Source organism: Heteronotia binoei, chromosome 13 (genome assembly GCF_032191835.1).
Source record: "Heteronotia binoei isolate CCM8104 ecotype False Entrance Well chromosome 13, APGP_CSIRO_Hbin_v1, whole genome shotgun sequence".
Taxonomy (NCBI): Eukaryota; Metazoa; Chordata; class Lepidosauria; order Squamata; family Gekkonidae; genus Heteronotia; species Heteronotia binoei.
In genome coordinates, this window is record NC_083235.1 from 48,771,501 (window position 1) to 48,793,934 (window position 22,434).

Below are 22,434 nucleotides of genomic sequence, written 5' to 3' on the forward strand. Positions count from 1 at the left end.
AGGATGATCATAATATGATTGAAGGATTAAAGATAGCAGCTAAACATAAAAACTGTGTCGTAATAGGAGATTTTAACTACCTGCAGTTTGATTGGGACAAAATGTGTTCAGGTCGAGAGAAAGAGTTTCTAGATGTTCTCAATGACTGTGCTATGGAGCAGATGGTCACAGAACCTACCAGGGGTGGGGCGATCCTGGATTTAGTCCTAAGTAATGCCCAAGACTTGGTGAGAGATGTAAAAGTGATTGCACCACTTGGGAGCAGTGACCATAACGTTATTGATTTCACCATTTGTATAAATAGGGAGTTGCCCCAAAAGACCAGCACAACCACTTTTAACTTTAAAAGGGGTAAATTCTCTGAGATGAGGAGGCATGTGAAGAGGAAACTGAAAGGAAAGGTAAATACAGTCAAAACCCTTGGGGAAGCTTGGAGGCTATTTAAAACGACAATCCTAGAAGCTCAGATAAAATATATACCACGTTAGGAAAGGCACAAACAGGTATAAGAAAAGGCCTGCATGCTTAACAAACAAAGTAATGGAAGCTGTAAAAGGTAAGAAGGACTCCTTTAAGCGGTGGAAAACCAGTCCAAGTGAGATTAATAAAAGGATTAAGAAAATCTCCTGACAAAAATATGTAATCTTTCATTGAAATCTGCCTCTGTTCCTGAGGACTGGAAGGCAGCAGATGTCACCCCATCTTTAAAAAGGATTCCAGAGGAGATCTGGGAAATTACAGGCCAGTCAATCTGACTTCAATACCAGGAAAGTTGGTAGAAAGCATTATCAAGGACAGAATGAGTAGGCACATTGATGAACTCAAGTTATTGAGGAAGACTCAGCATGGGTTCTGTAAGGGAAGATCTTGCCTCACTAACCTGTTACAGTTCTTTGAGGGGGTGAACAAACGTGTGGACAAAGGGGACCCAATAGACGTTGTTTACCTTGACTTCCAGAAAGCTTTTGATAAAGTTCCTCATCAAAAGCTCCTTTGTAAACTCGAGAGTCATGGAGTAAAAGGACAGGTCCTCTTGTGGATCAGAAACTGGCTAATTAATAGGAAGCAGAGAGTGAGTATAAATGGGCAGTCTTCACAGTGGAGAACGATAAGCAGTGGGGTGTCGCAGGGCTTAGTACTGGGTCCCATGCTCTTTAACTTGTTCATTAATGATCTGGAGTTGGGAGTAAGCAGTGAAGTGCACATTGGGGCCAAGAATCCCAGCTACAAATACAAGTTGATGGGGTGTAAACTGGCAAAGACTGACCAAGAGAGAGATCTTGGGGTCGTGGTAGATAACTCACTGAAAATGTCAAGACAGTGTACGATTGCAATAAAAAAGGCCAACGCCATGCTGGAAATTATTAGGGAGGGAATTGAAAACAAATCAGCCAGTATCATAATGCCGCACCACCCAACACTGGAACTGGCAACTAGCATCCAGAACAGCTGCCCACATCCTCATCAATCAATTCTGGGCCTGCAGTGGCTGCCACCATGGTGCCCAGGCCCACAGCAGCTACCGGCATCCTCTCCTGCAGCTGTGCCTGCACTGCATGCCAGCATCCTCTGCAGTGGGCCACCTTTGGGCCTTGAGCAGCAACTTACATTCTACTCTGTTGCAGCACTCGCTGTAGTACTTTCCCAAAGTGCGTTGTCCAGAACTTTTATTATAGCAGGCACTCCTTTGCATATTAGGCCACACCCCCTGATGTAGCCAATCCTCCAAGAGCCCACAGTAGACTTTTTAAGAAGAGCTCTGTAAGCTCTTGGAGAATTGGCTACATCAGGGGTGTGTGGCCTAATATGCAAAGGAGTTCCTGCTACAAAAAAAGCCCTGCCATTGTCTGAGCATGTGCTGACAGCACAATTGTATTTGGGAGATTTAAATCCCCTCTGTGTATTACAGTACAGGAGAACCCCAGCCTCCACCTTGGAGGTTGGCCCTATATGCGCCATATTTAGGTTGTGTTTATGGATGCTACTAGCTTGCTGGTTTTATCAAATTTGCTTCTCCTTGCACATTGAACATCCAAAATATCATTGCTGTGTAATTTCTGTTTCCTTGGCTTGAACCTTTCTGTAAAAAGTGAGTATTTTCCATTGCTACTTGTGTCAAAACATCATAGATATAAATGACAGAAATTAGAATGTGTAAAAGAAACTAACCAATCAATATTATCCATGGTAATGGCGTGAACTGAAACCATTCACAATGACAACAGAGAAAAAAAAAAGAAACAGAAGAGGTCATATTTGTTTATCTGTAATTGAGTTCCTTTAAAAACTACCCCCCCTCCAAAAAAAGACCTGCCCCTAATATATATTATTTAAAGATATTTCTGTTCATTTTACTTACGGAGTAGGTATTCTGAACTGTCGTGATCATAGTCATTGTCTTCAGGGAAGTGGTTGATTTGAAAACAGTGTCCTTTATATATTCCTGGAAAGAAATAAAACAAGTAAACAGATCGGGGTGTCAAACTCATTTGTTATGTGGGCCAAATCTGACATAAATGAGACCTTGTCCGGCAGAGCCATGTTGGGTTGGGCTGGTCCATGTGTGTACCTACCTATTTATGATAAGGTAGCAGAGATATAATCTTTATAAAGGACACAGATAAACACAATTTTTTTTTTTTTAAAACCCAACCACCTTAAAACATCTTTAAAATATAAGCACTCAGTCTTAAAGGTGCTTTCTTTGTATTTCTCCCATGGGTTCTTTCCTTTCTTCCCCAGGGGACCAGGAGGGGAGGAGCCTCAGCCAATAGAAGGAAGAGAGACTTGGCTCAGTAGCTCTGCTGTGCCTGGCAAAGCAAGTTCTCCCTCCCCCCCCCTTCATCCCCAAGGGAGGGGCCTCAGCCTATGGAGAAAATACAGGTTTTGCTCTGTGATGTAGAAGGAAACAAGAGAGAGGGAGAAGGAAGCAGATGACAGTCAGTTGCTCGAGGTATGGATAGGAGCACTCTAGGGGCCTGATTCGGCCCCTGGTTTGCATGTTTGACACCCCTGGAATAAAACATGCTTGATGGTCTTCATTTAACTAACATGGAACAAGCATTCCTTGGTGTACAGTTCTGTCATCCACAGGCATAAAAATCAGTTTGGTCAAACTCTCACAAAATAAGTTCCATGTGCCAGAGACCCATGTGTCTCTATTACATACCCTGAATTAATCCAAGCTGTTATTGTTGCTGAGAAATTTAAGGACTACTAAATTCCATTAAAATTAATCAATATGCATCCATCAGCAATGGAATGCTTAAAGGTCTCTTCTGCAGGATCAAAGGCACAGATCTGTAAATGCTGTCTTCCTGTGACCTCCGAATATGCCCCTCACAACAACCCAGGGCTTTTTTGAGCAGCAACACACAGGAACACAGTTCCGGTGGCCTAATATGCAAATGAGTTCCCGCTTGGCTTTTTCCTAGAAAAAGCCGTGTGAAGCATCGATTATGCCAGAGGGTGTGGCCTAATATGCAAATGAGTTACCACTTGGCTTTTTCCTACAAAAAGCCGTGTGAAGCATCGATTATGCCAGAGGGTGTGGCCTAATATGCAAATTAGTTCCTACTGGGCTTTTTCTACATAAAAAGCCCTGTTAGTGGAGCACGTGAGCATAGCTCTTCAGGACAGCATGAATGCTGCATTGTAATTTGTCCAGGCAATAGGTATGTAAAAGGTATTTGTGATTACACTGGTAAACTGTTATTATTGTTGTATAAACAGATCATACTATTGGTTATTGTGTATTTATGTTTAGTTCCAAAATAGTTGTATGGAAGACAAGCAAGACCAGGAGGAGGATTAAGAAACATGAGAAAAGTCTGCGTGCATGTTGTCATTGCTTGCCACAATCCATAGTCCAATTAGCAGTCCCTGAAAATGAAATTGAACTCTTCAATGGATGTAATATTGTGACTGTGGGTTTTAATTTTTGACTACTATTATTCAGTAACGTTGGGAGACTTTGTTACCAATATAGTGAGCTGGTGGTCATTCTTGAATTCTATATGTTATTTAAAAAGTACTTAAACAGCCTTACTTATATAAGAGGGTATCTTTGTAAGTGTTGATGAGTGGTCTCCTTGCACATGGCAGCAGAGCAGGTCTCTGCCCTCGGCCAGACTACCCTGAAGCACTGGAATGATCCATTCGGCTCTCGGAAACATGTTTGTGCCTTTATAGCCCAGGATGTCCCTTATGAGTGGGCACTGGAAGAGGGGCTGCCTGGAACTGACAACATCTATGGTGGTGTGTGGCCCCACATCAAGGTGTGCTTCATCCATGAGCAGCTCTCCCCCTGTTGTACCTCCCTACCTCTCAACACTTGATGAGACCTGCCCTTCCCCCTGCAGCCCTTGTGGGGCTGAACACAAGGACATGAAGAGGGTGGTGGGATGGCCAGTGCCATGGGCAGCCAGGAACCAGCTCTGGGGCACAAAGAGAAGGAGGCCTCTGCCATCATGGCCACCCCATCTCCTTTGGCAGATCTTCCTCTTCTGAGTCTCTGGTGCCTAATGATGACCCCGGCCTCCAATCCCTCCTGCCAAGCCAGGAGGAAATAGAATTCAGCTACAGAGAGGTGGACCAAAGCGCCCAGGCTGCTGAGTTGGGAGGGGGATGAGAGAGGTGAAGTGACTGTGAGCCTGGATGGTGGGCCTGGAGCAAGATGGCATGGGCTGAGGCTCCATGCTGTCCCCCCAATCCAGGGCCCTTCTCCCTGATGTTTGCAGCTGATGTAGTGGACAATCTCTGTTCCCTGACCCCATGAGACGAGCTGCAGCAACTGGGTCTGTCATTCTGCAGATACTGGGCATTACGGACTCCCTGGGGCCAGCAGCTAAGAGCAAAACCATACAATGGGTGGACTTGATGTCTTTGGGGGTGCTGGGGAATGGGGGGTGGAGGTGGAAGAGGCTGGCTGCAGCCTCCAGAGCTGGGTGGAATGGAGCTGGTGCCTACAGTGATGATGGAGTATGTGCTGCAAACATGGAGCCAGCATCCCTGGCCATGCCCCTTCCTGCCCCTGGGTTGTGACAAGTGCTGAGCTATGCCCTTGGGCCTGCTGACCCTTGATTTGTTCTGCCTGCCCTATCCATCCTGGCTCAGCTGTTACAACACAATACCTGGATAGGACACTATGGTGTGATTGCTAGGGAACCTGACGTAGCTGTAGCCTTGAAAACTCAGCTACAAACTCTTTTTCCCGCTGGCTGCTGACTAACCAAACCCTTCAGGAAGCAGAAGAGTGGTGCCACAGTTACACCATTGGCTGGCTGCTGCAGCACTGGCGAACCTAAAGATTGCAGTGTAGATCGCATTTCTCAGAAAACATGCATACGATTAGGCTGCATGGCCCAAAGATGTCCTTTCTTTATCTCATACTGTTGCTCACTAAAAACAAAAAATGTTCAGGATAGAAAGGTATAACTGTCTGTGCTGTGAGCCAATGAGAACTGTGTATTATAGGTACTGCTGCATCAATGAAAGCAGTATATTCTGGCTTGCATGGGATCAATCAGAGCTCTGTATATCAGTGTAGCTCCTCCTACAGACTTCTCCCACCACCATGTTGGAGGAGCAGTAATGATGGATATAGCAGGCTCCAATGAAATGAACAAGTGAGTACTAACTAGTGTATATAAAAATAATTTTTTGCCTGTTGTTAAAATTCTTCACTGATAGAAGTGCTGTTATCAGCTCCCCAATGTGGCCCTCATATACACTCATGTAAGAAATGGTGATACTATGAACACATCCCCAACCGAACTGTTACAGGGTTGTTGTAGCAGAAACTCCTTTGCATATTAGGCTACACCCCCCGATGTAGCCAATCCTTCTAGAGATTACAGTAGACCCTGTGAGCTCTTGGAGGATTGGCTACATCAGGGGGGTGTAGTCTAATATGCAAAGGAATTCCTGCTACAAAAAAAAGCCCTGGTTACGAAGATCTCCTATCAAGCTGTTTCACACAACACACTTTCCCCAGCATTTATACAGCATTATAGGAAATATTACTGTATTTGATCCCAGGTTTGTTGACTAAATTACAGTGGAACAGACTGTTCTGCCACTTTCCCCAATGAAATCGAACTGTACAGTGAACATCACCAACCTTCACAGTTTGAGTGAATCCATCACACTGGGGAAGCCATTTTCTTATACACACAGCGCTGGCAGATAATCCTCCTTAACACACAATCACAAAACCTGAGAACTTTTTATGAATAACTGTAGCCTTGTGACATCTTCTTTTGTCACTTGTATCAGACATGAGCTTTTGTGGCTTATCTTTGTTGGTGCTTGAAATCCACCAACAAAGATAAGCACAAGCCAAGAAAAACAAAATTTAAACAAATATTCTAATGCTAAGTAATGCTTTCTCATATCATTGCCAATACAATTGTTGCATGTCACAAATGATTGATTTTTATTTGTCACCAAGCACACAGATGCAGCATTGAACTCTTTATCTCACAACCAAGTTTATGGTGTCCCCTGTGTTAGCAACAGTATGCAAAAAATCATTATTTTCTACCTTGTCTTCACTTCAATAAAAGCACACATTTCCCAATCAGTTGAGCATACATACACTCTCATCCACCCACCCCTTTATACAGTGAGCTTGTTGCTACTTCTCTCTCTTCTATCTCTCTCTCTCTGCTTCCCACAATAAAAACTGGGACATAAGAAAGGTGTTTGTATAAGATCAGTGATCCACCTAGCCTAGCATCCTGCTTCAGACAATGGCAAGCCAGATGCCCCAGAAGGCTCACAAGCAGGGGCACAGAGGTCAGAACTTCCCCCTGCAGTTGCTCTTAACCAACTGGTGTTCAGAAGTACACTCCAAAAGTATACTACTTCCGAGCATGAAGGCATCACTTTACATTTATTTACACCGAACCTGATTGCCATGTTGTTGCTTACTCAGCTAGTCTGGGGACTTGAATCTCTTCACAATTCTTTTGGTCCTTCTCCATCCCAAATAATTTGGTGTCATTTGCAGCACTGACCACTTTGCTATCCAAATCTACTTCAGATAATTTATGAACAAATTGAATAGCACCAATCCTAATACTTCCCTCTATTGTGAAATCTGTTACTTTGCTCATCCACTTCCTTTTATTTACCAGTCATACTGCAGAGCAGTGTTCCCTCTAAACGTAGTAGTGTGACGTAGCTCACAGGGTTTTTTTTGCCTCTGGCTAAACTTTGTTTCCTATTAATTAGTTTTTGATACACAAGAGGACTTGTCCTTTTACTCCATGACTCTCGAGCTTACTAAGGAGCCTTTGATGAGGAACTTTATCAAAAGCTTTCTAGAAGTCAAGGTAAACAACGTCTATTGGGTCCCCTTTGTCCACATGTTTATTCACCCCCTCAAAGAACTGTAACAGGTTAGTGAGGCAAGATCTTCCCTTACAGAACCCATGTTGAGTCTTCCTCAATAACTTGTGTTCATCAGCGTGCCTACTCATTCTGTCTTTGATAATGGTTTCTACCAACTTTCCCGGTATTGAAGTTAGATTGACTGGCCTGTAATTTCCCGGATCTCCTCTGGAACCCTTTTTAAAGATGGGGGTGACATTTGCTACCTTCCAGTCCTTAGGAACGGAGGCAGATTTCAATGAAAGATTACATATTTTTATTTGGAAATCCACAAGTTCACCTTTGAGTTCTTTCAGAACTCTTGGATGTATGCCATTCGGGCCTGGTGACTTCTTAGTTTTTAATTCATCAATCAGTTGTAGGACCTCCTTTCTTGTCACCTCAATCTGACTCAACACCCTTTTCATAATTAGTGGTTCTGGAGTGGGCAAACACTTCTCATCTTCCACAGTGAAGATGGAGGCAAAAAATGCATTCAGCTTCTCAGCCATTTCCCTATCCTCCTTAAGTAATCCTTTTACCCCTTGGTCATCCAAGGGCCCCACTGCCTCCCTGGCTGGTTTCCTGCTTCTAATATATTTGAAGAAATTTTTATTGTTGGTCCTTATGTTTTTTGCAATATGCTCCTCATAGTCCCTTTTTGCCTGTCTGATCACAGTCTTGCATTTGATTTGCCACAGCCTGTGTTCCCTTTTATTAACCTCACTTAGACTAGCTTTCCACCGCTTAAAGGACTCCTTACCTTTTACAGCTTCTATTACTTTGTTTGTTAACCATGCAGGCTTTTTCTTGTACCTATTTGTGCCTTTCCTAGCTTGTGGTATATATTTTATCTGAGCTTCTATGATTGTAGTTTTAAATAGCCTCCAAGCTTCCCCAAGGGTTTTGACTGTATTTACCTTTCCTTTCAGTTTCCTCTTCACATGCCTCCTCATCTCAGAGAATTTACCCCTTTTAAAGTTAAAAGTGGTTGTGCTGGTCTTTTGGGGCAACTCCCTATTTATACAAATGGTGAAATCAATAACATTATGGTCACTGCTCCCAAGTGTTGCAATCACTTTTACATTTCTCACCTGGTCTTGGGTATTACAAATCCAGGATCACCCCACCTCTGGTAGGTTCTGTGACCATCTGCTCCAAAGCACAGTCATTGAGAGTGTCTAGAAACTCAATCTTTTTCTCCTAACCAGAACACATATTGCTCCAAACAATCTGCGGGTAGTTAAAATCACCTATTAAAACACAGTTTTTATGTTTAGCCACCTTAACCCTTCCATCATATTATAAGCATCCTCTATCTTTTGATTTGGTGGGCGATAACAAACTCCTATAGTTAAATTTCCTTTTGGGCCCTCTATTTCGACCCAAAGCATTTCTAGAAGGGAATCTAATTCTCTGACCTTCTCAAGCTTACTGGACTGTATAACCTCTCTGACATATAGAGCCTCCCCACCTCCAACCCTTCCCTCCCTATCCTTTCGATATAATTTATATCCTGGAATCACTGTGTCCCACTGATTTTCCACATTCCACCAAGTTTCTGAAATTCCTGCAACGTCTATGTTTCCCCCCAATACTAAGCATTCCAACTCCTCGATTTTACTTCGAAAACTTCTAGTATTTGTATACAAACATCTATAATTTCCCAGGCAAGTTAGGCCTGCAACCTTCCTCCTGCTGCCTCGAGACTTTGGCAGACAGTCCATACTGTTTGTCACCATCTCAGTGGACAACTCTGATCCACTGCCTGGTAGAAAAGTAACAGCTATCCCTTCATTTCTTTGAGATGAGTCCTCCTGAGTCAGAGACATTTCATCTCCTGCCGGCTTTCCCCCAAGATTTAGTTTAAAAGCTGCTCTGCCACCTTTTTGATTTTAAGAGCCAGCAGCCTGGTTCCTTCTGGGGACAAGTGGAGACCGTCTCTTTTGTACAGCTCCCGCTTGTTCCAGAAAGCATCCCAGTGCCTTACAAACTTAAACCCTTCCTCCCTGCACCATCATCTCATCCACACATTGAGACTTCTAATTTGTGCCTGTCTCTCCAACCCTGCACGTGGAACAGGTAGCACTTCTGAGAATGTTTTACTCTCTCTTACATGCTTGCATAGATATACACACGTATTCATACATATACACATCCACCCACTAGTTCACCTGCATGACAGCTAAACAATTAATATACAAACATGCTCATTTGTAAAATTCATTACCTTTAATAATAGATATTGCTAAGTGTCATTTTATTGATTAAAATTATAAGCAGATTTACCTTAACTACTGGGTAGCTGCCATCCACCCAGTAACGCTTTAGTCTTCAGTATTATTGTTGTTGTTGTTATTGCTGTAATGAGGCCAATTATTGCTTGCATGGTATACCTGCATTTTGTCAACATTTCTTTATATGAAAAGTAAAAAGGTAGGGATGGGCATGAACCCAAAATAAACAGTTCGGTTTGGGGTTGAGAGTGGCTTCTGAACTGAACTCCAAACCAAATCCACTCCAAAGGGCCCCAGCTGAACTGAGCTGGTCTGGTGGTTTCCCCTTTCTCCCAGTCATGGTGAGGGAAGGAGAAAGGGGGAAGGACTGCCATGGAGGGAACTTCCCTTCCACCCTTCTCCCGGCCATGGCTCACTAGAGCCAGAAGAAAGAGGGGATGCTTGGGAAGGGTTAAATTGCTGTCAGCCATTTAACCTGTTGGTTTTGTTTCCTACTGCTTCAAGGGGGGGGGGGGGAGATAGAGAAATTTAACAGCTTGCAGCCCTTTGGCTGGTTTGCAGCGATTTAGCCTATTAGTTTCACTTCCTCCCTTTGAAAGGAGGAAGCAAAACCAAAGGGTTAAAAGGCTGCATGCCAACCATTTTAAAACTGACAACTGACTGGTGCACCCTGCGCCACTCAGCTGTTAGGTTTAAGTGGCTGACCCCGAACAGCCAAACCAAACTGGCCACAAGTCTGATAAATGTTCAGGGAAGACACCTTCCCTGAACATCAGTTTGCCAAATCCAAACCAGCCCAAGTTCAGGCTGAATTTCATTTTATGAACTGGCTCAGGTGTGACTGAGCAAATATCCACTATGGATATTCATTATGAATAAATGTTTCCACTTGCATAACACTTGTTGAGTAACTGCATCTCTGAAATTACACATTAGTTTCCAATTAGTTAATTTGATTTTAAGAGATGTGATCAGATTTCTTCTTATGGGACTGCCCCCCATCCCACTTCAATCAGCAGAGTAATGCTTGGGGAACAGGGACAAAGTGGCAATTTTGCCCCTTCCCACACCACAGTGAAGCCCCCTGATCTATGTGGCTATTAGTCTATGTGGGTTCAACTTTCCCAGGATAGAGAAAGAACTCTGCGGAGAGGGAGCCACAACAGGAATATATGATCCTTGTGCTGATGGATTGCTGAATCCATACCTCTGAACTGAAGTTTCCCAATTCTCCCATATTGTTGCAGCTGCTTGCTTTCCCCAAGCACCATTTTCCCTGCTTCAGTCCCCAACAGTGGCCATTTCTCTCCATTGAACTCCAGTGGAGAATTTTTTGAGTTTTTAAATTTGATAGCTGACAGATCATTATAGCATTATAATGCTATAGGAACATGCAGGGCTTTTTTTCTGGAAAAAAGAGGTGCTGGAACTCTCAAGAGAGAAATGAAGTAGAAACACAAGGGTGTCCCTCACGAATTTTAAAACATTTTTTTAAAAAATTTGTTTGCATGAAGAGTTTCAGAACTCTGTTCTGCTGTGTTCCCCCAGAAAAAAAAAGCCCTGAGGACATGTCAATTTGTGATGTGGAAAATGGTGGCTGCAGAGGTCTGGGCAGGGAAAGTTTGGGGAAACCTGGAAGCCCTGTTGTGACTGCACTTAATTGGCAGTTACAGTGGCTTTGCAAAAACCTCAGAGAACTGATACTGTGTAGAAGTCCCTATCATAATGAGGCATCCTATGAAACAAAATGCTTCCCAGCAAGTCTACTGGCAGCTGATCTTGAAAGCAGCTATAGAGAGCCAAGGCTCAAAATCCTCTTTTCAATTTTCTTCTCAAGCAGAAGACAGCTGTCACTCACCCTTGTAGCAGCATAGTGTCATGTTGTTTTTCTTCTAGAGAGAACAAGGGAATCCCTGTCCCAGCAGAACTGACTTGTCACCTCTAGCAAAAGAGGTACTGCTCTGTCATGAAGGTAAATGAGTAATTGTGATGGCAAATCTCTTAGCTCAAAGCTGAGGAGAGGGGTGAAGGAGGGATCTCAAGACTTGGCTGGAGGCTTCTACTTTGGGGATCAATGGCTGCTACAATCACTTGGAAGGCGCCTTCCATGAAAACAGAGTTGGGACTCAATCATTACATTAGAGACGTGACTTGGGTGAAATCTGGCATTAGCAGCTAACCTTTCCAATGCCTTAACAGTACCCTTGATAATAAAGCCTTTGTGAGCTTTTTCTACTGCACAGTCAGAAAAAGAAAAGAAACTGATCTCTTTTCATTCCCATCCTGCTTTGCTTCACTTTTTTTCTTTTTTAAACATGCGCTTCAAAAACTCTTTTACACCTCACTTTGACCTTGTCCGTATTGACTGCACTGCAGCCTGATTAAATATATTTCAAGATGCTCCACATACAGTTGCGAATGTATGTCATTTTTCTGTGCTCCCAAAACCTGTAAATTGGTGATGGAGGAATCTCTTCTGCATGTTTAGCCATTTCTTTTTCTAGCAAATCATGATCTTTGATACAGAACCCTCTCCACTGGTCTACTGTTTGAATATCATTTCTCTCTCCATTAATTTTGCTTCCTACCAACTAATTTGACTTTTGTCAGGGTGGGTCCTATGCTGGTTCTGGGAGCATTCTGTCGATTCACTCTGTTGTTCCTTGCCACAGTAGGGGCAGCTGATTATATAGCATCTGCATATGTGATCAACAGAATTCACTGCTCTCCTATATGTCCACAACTGATTAGAAATCAGTAACTAACATGTGTATGTGCAGGGGTAGAATACTTTACACTAGGCCCTGGTTCAGGCATGCAGGAGAATGAAGTGACCATGAGGTGACAAAATCTTAAGATTGTAGAATGGACTGTTCCATTGAAACTGAAGGCAGGAGAACTCGTTTCGGAATACTCTCATTTTTTTAAAAAAATCAAGCGTTATAGTCTTTCTGGTCATTTCAGGACTCTAAGAGTAAAAATAGTCCCCTGTGCAAGCACCAGTCATTTCCAACTCTGGGGTGATGTTGAATCACTACGTTTTCATGGCAAACTTTTTAACGAGTGGTTTGCCATTGCCTTCCCCAGTCATCTTCACTTTACCCCCAGCAAGTTGGGTACTTATTTTACCAACCTTGAAGGCTGAGTCAACCTTGAGCCAGCTACCTGAGCCCAGCTTCCACCAGGATCAAACTCAGGTTGTGAGCACCTGGGTAATTGAGGACTGGTTTGCTGTAGAGCCCTGAAGTGGCCATATGGACTATCACTCAGATCACATAGAGAAAGGTTCTACCTAATCATTTTGCTTTTTGAACGGACTTTATTTACAGGTTCTTTGGAATATAAAAGAGCAATTCCAAAATGAGATCTTCCACCTGGATTATCTCAGAATGTAATGCCAAGCAGTGTTTTTATAAATGAGGCCTTATGAGAAGCTGATAGACAAATCATAGTGCTTGCTGAAGAGAGATAGCTAGACCCGCACTTCTGTGTCATACATCATCACCATGGGTGATATATCTAGAGTGGATCTAAGCGGGTTGCCTTAAGCAACACATAACTGCTTGTTTATTTTACTTACAAAATGTGTTTCTTTGCTATTAAGGAATTCTCAAAGCAGTGAAAAATTGAAACAACCCTCCCCCACAAACTTCACAATAAATCTGACAACTGATAATAGTACCAAAATAAACAAATATTATTCTAAAATCAGTATTAAACCAAGTAACAAAGCTGCAAACAACAAAGTCACAAGGGGAGATGTTACAAAATGAGACTGGTTTGTATCATAATCCAATCAATCAATCCACTCAGAGCATAGGCAAAGTAGGATAAAACAGGTTGCTTACTGATGGTCTTTGAGTGGCCATCTGTGCAGTCACACTGATGGGATATAGTGTGCCTGCGCCAATCCTGATCACTACTTCAAAGCCTATAGAGAAGGATTTTCCCACCTTCCCAATTGCCATGGTCAGGGGCTCCACCACACATGCCCATTGGCATGTCTTAATCTGAATTATAGTATTGTTTTAATCTATTGGCATGTTTTAATCTGAATTATAGTATTGTTTTAATCTATATGCTGTTTTTACATGTTGTACATTGCCCAGAGCATGGCTTAGACCAGGATGGGGCAATCCAGTAAATCGAATGCATAAATAAAATAGAGTCTCCATAAACCCAAAAATCTTCTGAGGGGGAGACTGGGGATTCCTGTCACCTGTTGAGGCAGAGAAGATTTGGTGTTTGAATCAATAGGCTTGGAGTGGGCATCATCTGATTTGTGACCCCAATGGGATGATGAGGCTTCCTCCTCTGAAAGCTCTGGAGAGGGTTGAGGTGGAGTTTTCAGTTTGGGAGGTTGCAGCTGAGGTTTCTGTGGAACCGGTTGTTTCAGGGGGTTATTTTCTGGGGCAGGTTTTGGCATCAACCTCAAGTCTCAGGGTCGGAAGTGATAGGAAGCCATGGAATGAATGTCCCAGTTTAGTGGTGGATAATGCATCCAAGGGAATGCCAAGGGCATGGGGTATGCTCCATATACATATTGCCACTGACACTGGTCCCAGTGTGGGGGTGCTGGAGGTGGCAGCAGATGATAATCACCTGGGATCATCGGAATGGAGGGGTCAGACCCAGGAGGCAAAGGGTGCCTGGGAGGGTCCGGCGGCCAATCTGGCTCATGTGGAGTCTGGATCAGTTGCATTGGAGGGCTATTTTCTGTGCCTGATGACAGAGAGTGTGAGGTCTGTTGAGTGAGAGTGATTCCTCACTGGCATTTGCTCTGCTCCCACGCTTCTCCTTGCATCGGCATAAATCATTGATTCCCCACCAGTCACTCTGCAGCGCCTCTTACTTTGGGGCTACTTCCAATTCCTGTCACGGCAACTGGAACTCCAAAAAACCAGCATCCTGTTGCAGCAACAGTAACAGGAAGAAGCCATGATGTAAGAGGCACCTGTGGAGCAACTAGTGGGGAATTCATCGCTTGAGCCAGCACAGGGAGAAGAGTGGGGGCAGAACAAATGCTGGTGAGGAATCACTTTGAGATTGATTTCGGAATCCAAGAGGTGAATCCCTTGGATAAAGACCTTGGACTGTGAAAGCTGCTGGAAAGGGTAGGCCCAGGGTTCCCCCCCTGAGAAAAGTCACTCACCACCCATTTATCTCTCCATAGGTCACTGATGGAAGGAAACAAGGGGTAATCTCCAAAGAGAAGAGAACAGCGAAAAGCCCACAAAGGAAGTTCAACTGAAGGTAAGTACTTATGAGGAGATAGAAGATCCTATGTATGCAGCAGTAAGAAAGGAACTGGTGGGACCCTCATGGCTGTCCCAATGGGCATGTGTGGTGGAGTCCCTGCGCAAAGCAACTGGGATGGGTATGAAAATCCTTCTCTATAGGCTTTGAAGTACCAATCGGGATTGGCACAGGTGCACTATATCCCATCAGTGTGAAGCACAGAGAACACAAAGAAGATCCATAAAATAAGATCTAATCAAATGAAACATGGTAAGTAGAACCAATTAGGAAAGCAGAGGTTTGGCAGAACTAATTAACAGCTGTGAGGGTTCAGATATGCTAAGATATTAGCATCTATAGGGACTGAGAAATCCCAGACTGGGGGAGATAGCACTGAACTTCATATTGATAATATTGAACCTATCTAGTTGACCTTGATTTTCATATTCCTGACACTTCTTTTTAATGTTTCTGAAGTGTTTTTTTTTCCCCCAAAAAACTTTTTATTGAATTTAATAAACATACAAATAAAGCAATCAATGACTGTATCTGCAATCATTCTTTGTGTATAAGTATAGCATACCAACAGAAAACAAAATATAAATATATATACAAAATACAAACAAAACAAAACATACATACATTCACACACACATACATAATTGGCAGCTGAATTAAAAAATAAGTACTCTGTCCATATATTAATTACATCAAATTAATAATGTCATAATATCTACCAGGTATACATGTACGCATCTGATCTACAGGACCAAAAGAAAATTTAAGAAATGGAAGCCACTTGTACATCAGAGATTCGTTACTTTCTGAATTGTTTATATTGCATAAACTATCTGCTATCTTGTCCATAGCATAGACCTCCCAGATTTTAGCATACCAGGTTTTAACTGGAGGAATATTGGGAGATTTCCAAAATTGGGCTAACACCATTTTAGCAGCAGCTAGTAAAAGGGATATCAGGGATTTATTGAGAGAAGTAATAGAAAAATCTTTCCAACAGTCAAGCAAAATGAGTTCCAATCTTAAGGGTAAACTATAGCCCGTGATATCCTTGATTTTCGCCACAATTACTGCCCAAAACGACTGCACCCTCGGGCAAGACCACCAGCAGTGTATAAATGTGCCCACCTCTCCACAATTTTTCCAACATTTGGAGGATTGATTTATCGCCATATGGCTTAATCTCTGAGGTGTTAAATACCACCGAAACAAATTTTTTTGAGTTTGTAATTGTATATTCAATGATTTTGAAACAAACGAAGGAGATGACCAGATTTGTTGCCAAACATCCTCCTGAAAATTAATTGAACTATTCCTTTGCCAAATTTCTTGATAGGATAACAAATCAACAGCATCAATGTCTAGCAAACCCTTATAAATAAATGAAATCAGTCCCTTCCGCTTTAAAAAAGGAGAATATAGCAAGTGTTCAAAGAAAGTAAGAGGTCGATTGAAATTGTATTTCTTTAAGAGTGATGTCACCAAGTTGTTAGTTTGCAAGTATTCAAACCATGGGATTTTTGTCCCACCAGTTTTCTCTTCCAAAGATTTTTTGTCGAGCATTTTTCCATTGGACAAAATATCCACAAACCTATAAAGGTTATATTTTTTCCAAATTGGAAAAGACTTGTAAAAAACCCCCGGTTGAAACCAAGAAACATCCACAAAATGAGATAGTGGAGATATTGGAGGGGCTAAAGAGAGGCGACGTTTGTCCCAAATCTGAAAAATAGCTTTAAGAAAAAGGTTGGAGGAGATAATAGGAGGTCTATTCTTCGGAAATTCCCATAATATAGAGTGAAACGATTTGTTATTTAGATAGGTATCTTCTAGGGCCTTCCAACCTGAATTCAAGTCAGCATCATGGTATCTAATAAGGCCACCTAAAATGGCAGCTTCATAAAATTTATGCAGATCCGGAAGAGCCAGACCCCCTGAGGATTTAGAACGAATAAGAGTTGCATACCCTATTCTAGACAAGCCCTTGTTCCAAATATATCTTAAGAACGAACGACGCCAACCCACAAATAAATCATCAGGAATAAGAATAGGAATGGCTCGAAATAAAAACAGAAATTTGGGGAAAATAAAAGATTTAATAATCTGAATTTTTTCATTCCAGGGAATGCGTGAAGAATTTTTATTCTTTTGCAGGGTAAGAATGTCCTTAATCAATAAATGATGATTAACTTTAAAAATATCTCCCAATTTCAAAGGTATATTGATCCCCAAATATGTCCAATATCTATCAATTTTTTTAAAGTGATAATTAGAGTAGATGGAGTCTTGGAGAGCATCCGAAATTGTGATGGGATAAAGAATGGTTTTGGATGGGTTTACTTGAAGGCCTGATATAGAAGAAAATACAGATAATAAATCAAAGACAGCCGGTAAAGAAGACTTAGGTTTTGTAACAAAAAGCACTAGGTCATCTGCAAAGACACCTTAATTTGTTTCTTTCTAATAGGGATACCAGCGATAATATTGGTATCACGGATAGCATTAGCAGGAGGTTCAATTGCGATCGCAAAAAGCAGAGGAGACAATGGGCAACCTTGCCTTGTCCTTCTGAAGTGTTAAGTGGTAGAACACTGTTTCTTTCCACCCACACTAAAGCATTTACTGTATAACCATGCTACTTGCCTTGCTTGGTCTTAAAAGCTGGGAGAAGGGCCAGTTCTGGTAACAAACAATTGAATACAATACATAAACAAATATAACTAAAATGCTAAGTACACTTATGAACAAGCAAGAGGCATTCTGAATTTTAATTGTATGTATTTGAGCTTAATTTGCAAAATAGATATACCATGAAAAATAGATAACGTGCATAGTTGAATGGCCAATTTTCTCAGCAACAAAAATCTGCTTCTTTCATAGTTGTTGCTTCTATGTTTTTTCATTATTACGTGTATACCAACATGTAACCTCAAGTGTGTCTTGAAGATAGGTTGTGGCTCTGTGGTAGAGCATCTGCTTTGTATGCAGAATGTCCCAGGTTAAAAACTCAGCATTTCAAATTAAAAGGACTGGGCAGTAGGTCCTGTGAAAGACATGACACCATGGGAAATTGTTGCCAGTCAGACTAGAAAATACTGACCTTGGCAAGCAGCTATATGGTGTAAGCTAGAGTTCCAAGAATGTTTCCCAACTAGGCACTGACCAGGCTCATAGGCTGGTACATCAGTGCCTTTCCACTATACTCTATTTGTTATGGAGAGAGACTTGACTCTTTAAAGATGCATTTGCCATTCAAAATTGACAAGCTATACATACTTTGTCACATAAACTTGGGAACTTTTGGCACCCAATTCCGAAAAGCAAAGTATGAATTAGGTCTTGGCCTTATTAGGATTGGGGCTTGCATCCAAGGATTCATTTTTATTGTCAAGCAATGCAACTATTTCTTTTTTGAGCTGATTTTTTGAGTTAATTTTGAACCTATGTTGCCATAAGCAGCAGAAAGAATAACTACTTGAGGAACATGGATCATTTGTGTTTTGACATTGACAGAGAGGTTGTTGAGAGGTATCTGGCTGCATTACATAAGTACAAACCCCGAGAGAGCTCTGAGAACTTTCTATAGAACTTGTCCATCATCTTCAAAAACACTTGGGAGGACAAATGATGTGCCACAAGACTGAAGGAAGGCAAATGTTATCTCAGTCTTTAAAAAGGAAGATAAGATGACCCAGGAAACTACAGGCCGACCAGTCTGATCTCTGTCCTAGAGAAGATACTGGAGTAGATTTTAAAAGGATCAGTCTGCAATAATCTGAAGGACAACTTGGCAATAAAGGGAAGTCAGCATGCATTTGTTCCCAACAGTTCTGTCAGACCAACCTTGCTTCCTTCTTTGATGAACTTACTGGATCATGGAAATTTCATTGACTTTGTTTACCTGGATTTCAATAAAGCTTTTGACAGGGTTCCCCATCACGTTCTGATGGTTAAACTGGAGGACTGTGGACTGGACTCTAGGATAGTTAGGTGGATAGGGAAATGGTTGGAGAACCACGCGCAAATAATAGTTGTCAGTGGTATTTCATTTGATTGGAGGGAGTATCCAGTACAGTGCCACAAGGCTTAATTCTGGGATTGGTGCTTTTCAATATTTTTTATCAATGATCTGGATTAGGGGGATGGAGGGAATACTAATTAAATTTGCAAATGACACCAAATTGGGAGGAGTAGTGAACACCTTGGAAAATATAGAAGTCAATGAGATCTGAACATACTGGAAAAGTGGATGAATGTGAATAAGATGCAACTCCACAAAGATAAGTGCCGAGTTCTACATTTGGGTAACAAAAATAAGAAGCAAACATACAGGATGGGAGGCACACTTCAGGGTAGAAGTATGTGTGAACAAGATCTTAGGGTGCAGGCAAACTGTAAGCTAAAAGATGAGCAGTCAATGTGATGTGGGGGCAAAAAAAGGGTCAATGTGGTCTTGGGGTGTATCAACAGAGGCATAACACCTAAATTGCAAGATGTCTTAGTCCCACTGTACACTGCATTGGTCAAACCACACCTAGAGTACTGTGCGCAGTTCTCAAGGCCTCACTTTTTAAAGGATGTGGACAGAATGGAGTGGGTGCAGATCAGGGGCCTGGAGATGAAGTCCTGAGGGACTTGAGAATGCTCAGTTTGGAGAAGAGAAGGCTTAGGGGAAAATATAATTGCTCTTTTGAAAGTATTTGAAAGGAAGTAATTTAGAGGAAGGCAGGGAGATGTTCCTGTTGGCAGTGGGGGATAGGACTTGCAATAATGGGTTTAAATCAAGGGTGGAAAGGTGTTTTTTTTAAAAACAACAACAACACTAAGACCGATTTCGCACTCACCCTATGCCACTCTGGCATTCCTCTTTTCAGTGCGGTGTCCTTCCGATTTCCCACTATTTGCCCTGGGGCTTCGGCCTGCATCGCCATTTTTGCACGGCAAAGAGAAACCGCTAAAAGCCAGTTTCTCTTTGCCATGCAAAAACGGCGATGCAGGCTGAAGCCCCAGGGCAGATAGTGGGAAATCGGAAGGACACCACGCTGAAAAGAGGAATGCCAGGGTAGCGTAGGGTGAGTGGGAAATATGTCTAAGAGTAATTCAGCAGTGGAATCAGCTGTCTATGGAGTTGGTGAGCTCCTCCTCACTGGCAGTCTTCAAGCAGCAGCTGAATGAACACTTGTCAGGGATGCTTTAAGCTGATCCTGCATTGAGCAGGAGGGTGGACTAGATCGCCTGCATGGCTCCTTCCACCTCTATTATTTTAGTGTAGCAGCTCTTTGTAATGGAGGAAAAGCTCTATTTGCTATTCTCATCCTTGGCAGCATCATTTTCTCACTCTTGCTCTCCTGGGGCCATTTATGCCTCTGTTCTGTGTACTGGTAAGGATAAGGATACTAGATGTTCCTCTAGTCCACTATTGAATTACTCATCTTCTGAGGCACTAAAGAATGCAGTCACCAGAGTCTGGGCTTGACAAATTTGTAGAACAAGGATAAATAGATCCATGCTCCAGACATTTATTAATATGTATGTGCTGCTCCTTCCTTTCTATTGCAAATTTCTGTTGGTTACTGGAGCATACAAGAGAATTTCAGAAGAAAATCAGCTTGTGTTTCATAGATTACAACAAAATGTTTGTGTGAATCAGCAAAAGCTTTGGTTGGTTTGAAAGAAATGGGTTGTACTACAGCATCTGCTTGTTTTGATGTGCAATCTGTAGTCCAGACAAGAGGCTACTACTAGGACAGAATATGGAAACACAAATGGTTTCCAATTGGCAAATAGTTCAAACAAGGATGTTATTTTCTCTCCCTATCTGTTCCATCTATATGCAAAATATATAATCAAGAAAACTGGATTAGATTTGAAGGTGGAGTGAAAAATCAGTGGAAGGAACATTAACAGTTTGATATATGCAGATGCCACCACATTCTTGGCAAAAATACTGAAGGCTTGAAATGACTACTGATGAAAGTTAAAGCAAAAAGTGCAAAAGCAGGATTACATCTGAACATCAAGAAGACAGAAGTAATTACTGAGGAATTATACAACTTTAAGGCTGACAATGAAGGAATTGAAATTATTTAAGATTTAGCTTTATCATCAACCAAAATGGAGATTGCAACCGAGAAGTCAAAAGGAAACTGAGATTGTAAGAATGTCTCTTTGGCAACCAATATCAAGGTAATTCATGCCACAGTATTCCCCATTACTTTGTATTGGTGTGAAAGTTGGACAATGAAAAAAATAGACAGGAAGAAAGCTGCCCTCTAAAATAGATAATCTCGTTAATATATCGGCCTGAAAAGCCATTTTTGAAACAGGCCTAATGAAGGTGGTGACCCCGTTGCCTGTTCAAGGGCCCACAGCCTCAAAAGAATGGCTGCAATCACCTCATCCTCTCCCTCCTCATCGGACGATGAAGGCGGCGGAGTGCACTTCTGCGCGGGCTTAGGTGCCTTGTGCGCCGGCTGCTTTCCTTTTGACTTCTCCGTACCCTTCCTCCCAGACATTCTCCCCAATATGAAGAGAAATGCCAAAAACCATAGAGTCTAAGGCACCAGAGAAGGCTCCAAAATAAAACCCCCTACAATCCTTACCTAAAATGGCTGCCACTATTCACTCCCAAGATGGCTTCCACCCCAGAACACCTAAAATGGCCGCCAAGCACAAGGCAAGCATAAGTGAGGGGAGGGGGGAGTAGTGGGGGGGAGATAAGCAACAATGGCCTGTCCACAGGGCACCCACCAAATGCCCCCTAACACCCACAGGCACCACCCAACTGGACTAAGCCCCCCCGCTCTGCTGAAAACCCCAAAATAAAAAAACAGCTTTTATTTTTTTATACAGGCTGTGATATCCACCGATGTGCTCCTCAAAGACAAAACAACGCCAGACACTCCTTTAGGACGATCCACGGCCAGTGAATCACCCCCCTTGCCCCACGGACCCTGCCTGAAGATGCCGACAAGGGCTCTCCCAACAACGCTACAAGGCCAGTGAGTCCAGCACGAGCCCCAGGCCCACTCGACGACGTTGACACAGGGTCCCCACGGCCTCACAGGCCTAATCCCTCGACGTGGCAGAGACGAGGAAGCACGCTCCTCTCCAGCTGAGAGACGTCGAGGGACTGAAGAAAGGGGGCGGAGGCTTTCAGGAGCCCCCACCAAAGACGCGCCCAAACAGGCGCACGAAGTCCGCTCTCCCTCCAGAGCGGCAAACGTTCCCCGGCAGCCGAGCTGCGTTGCGGCCGGCTGCTGGAGATTCCATTGTATTGGTGTGAAAGTTGGACAATGAAAAAAGTAGACAGAAAGAAAGCTGATTCATTTGAAATGTGGTGTTGGAGGAGAGTTTTACAGATACCACAGACAACCAAAAACATAAATTAGTGGGTTCTAGATCAAATCAAGCCTAAAATCTCCTTAGAAGCTAAAATGACTAAACTGAGGCTGTTGTACTTTGGGCACATCAAGAGTGGAATTCTAGCAGGAGCTCCTTTACATATTAGGCCACACACCCCTGATGTAGCCAATCCTCCAAGAGCTTGCAAAAAAAAAGTCTTGGC

General features: G+C 42.6%; 1 protein-coding gene across 1 annotated transcript in view; it reads right to left on the reverse strand.

Annotated features, from left to right (window-relative positions):
- CACNG4 (calcium voltage-gated channel auxiliary subunit gamma 4) overlaps positions 1-22,434 on the reverse strand; it is a 121,601-nt gene that overhangs the window by 16,686 nt on the left and 82,481 nt on the right. The window contains exon 2 of the mRNA XM_060253152.1: positions 2,360-2,443. Coding sequence (XP_060109135.1) covers positions 2,360-2,443 — 84 coding nt within the window. The remainder of the gene's footprint in view (positions 1-2,359; positions 2,444-22,434) is intronic.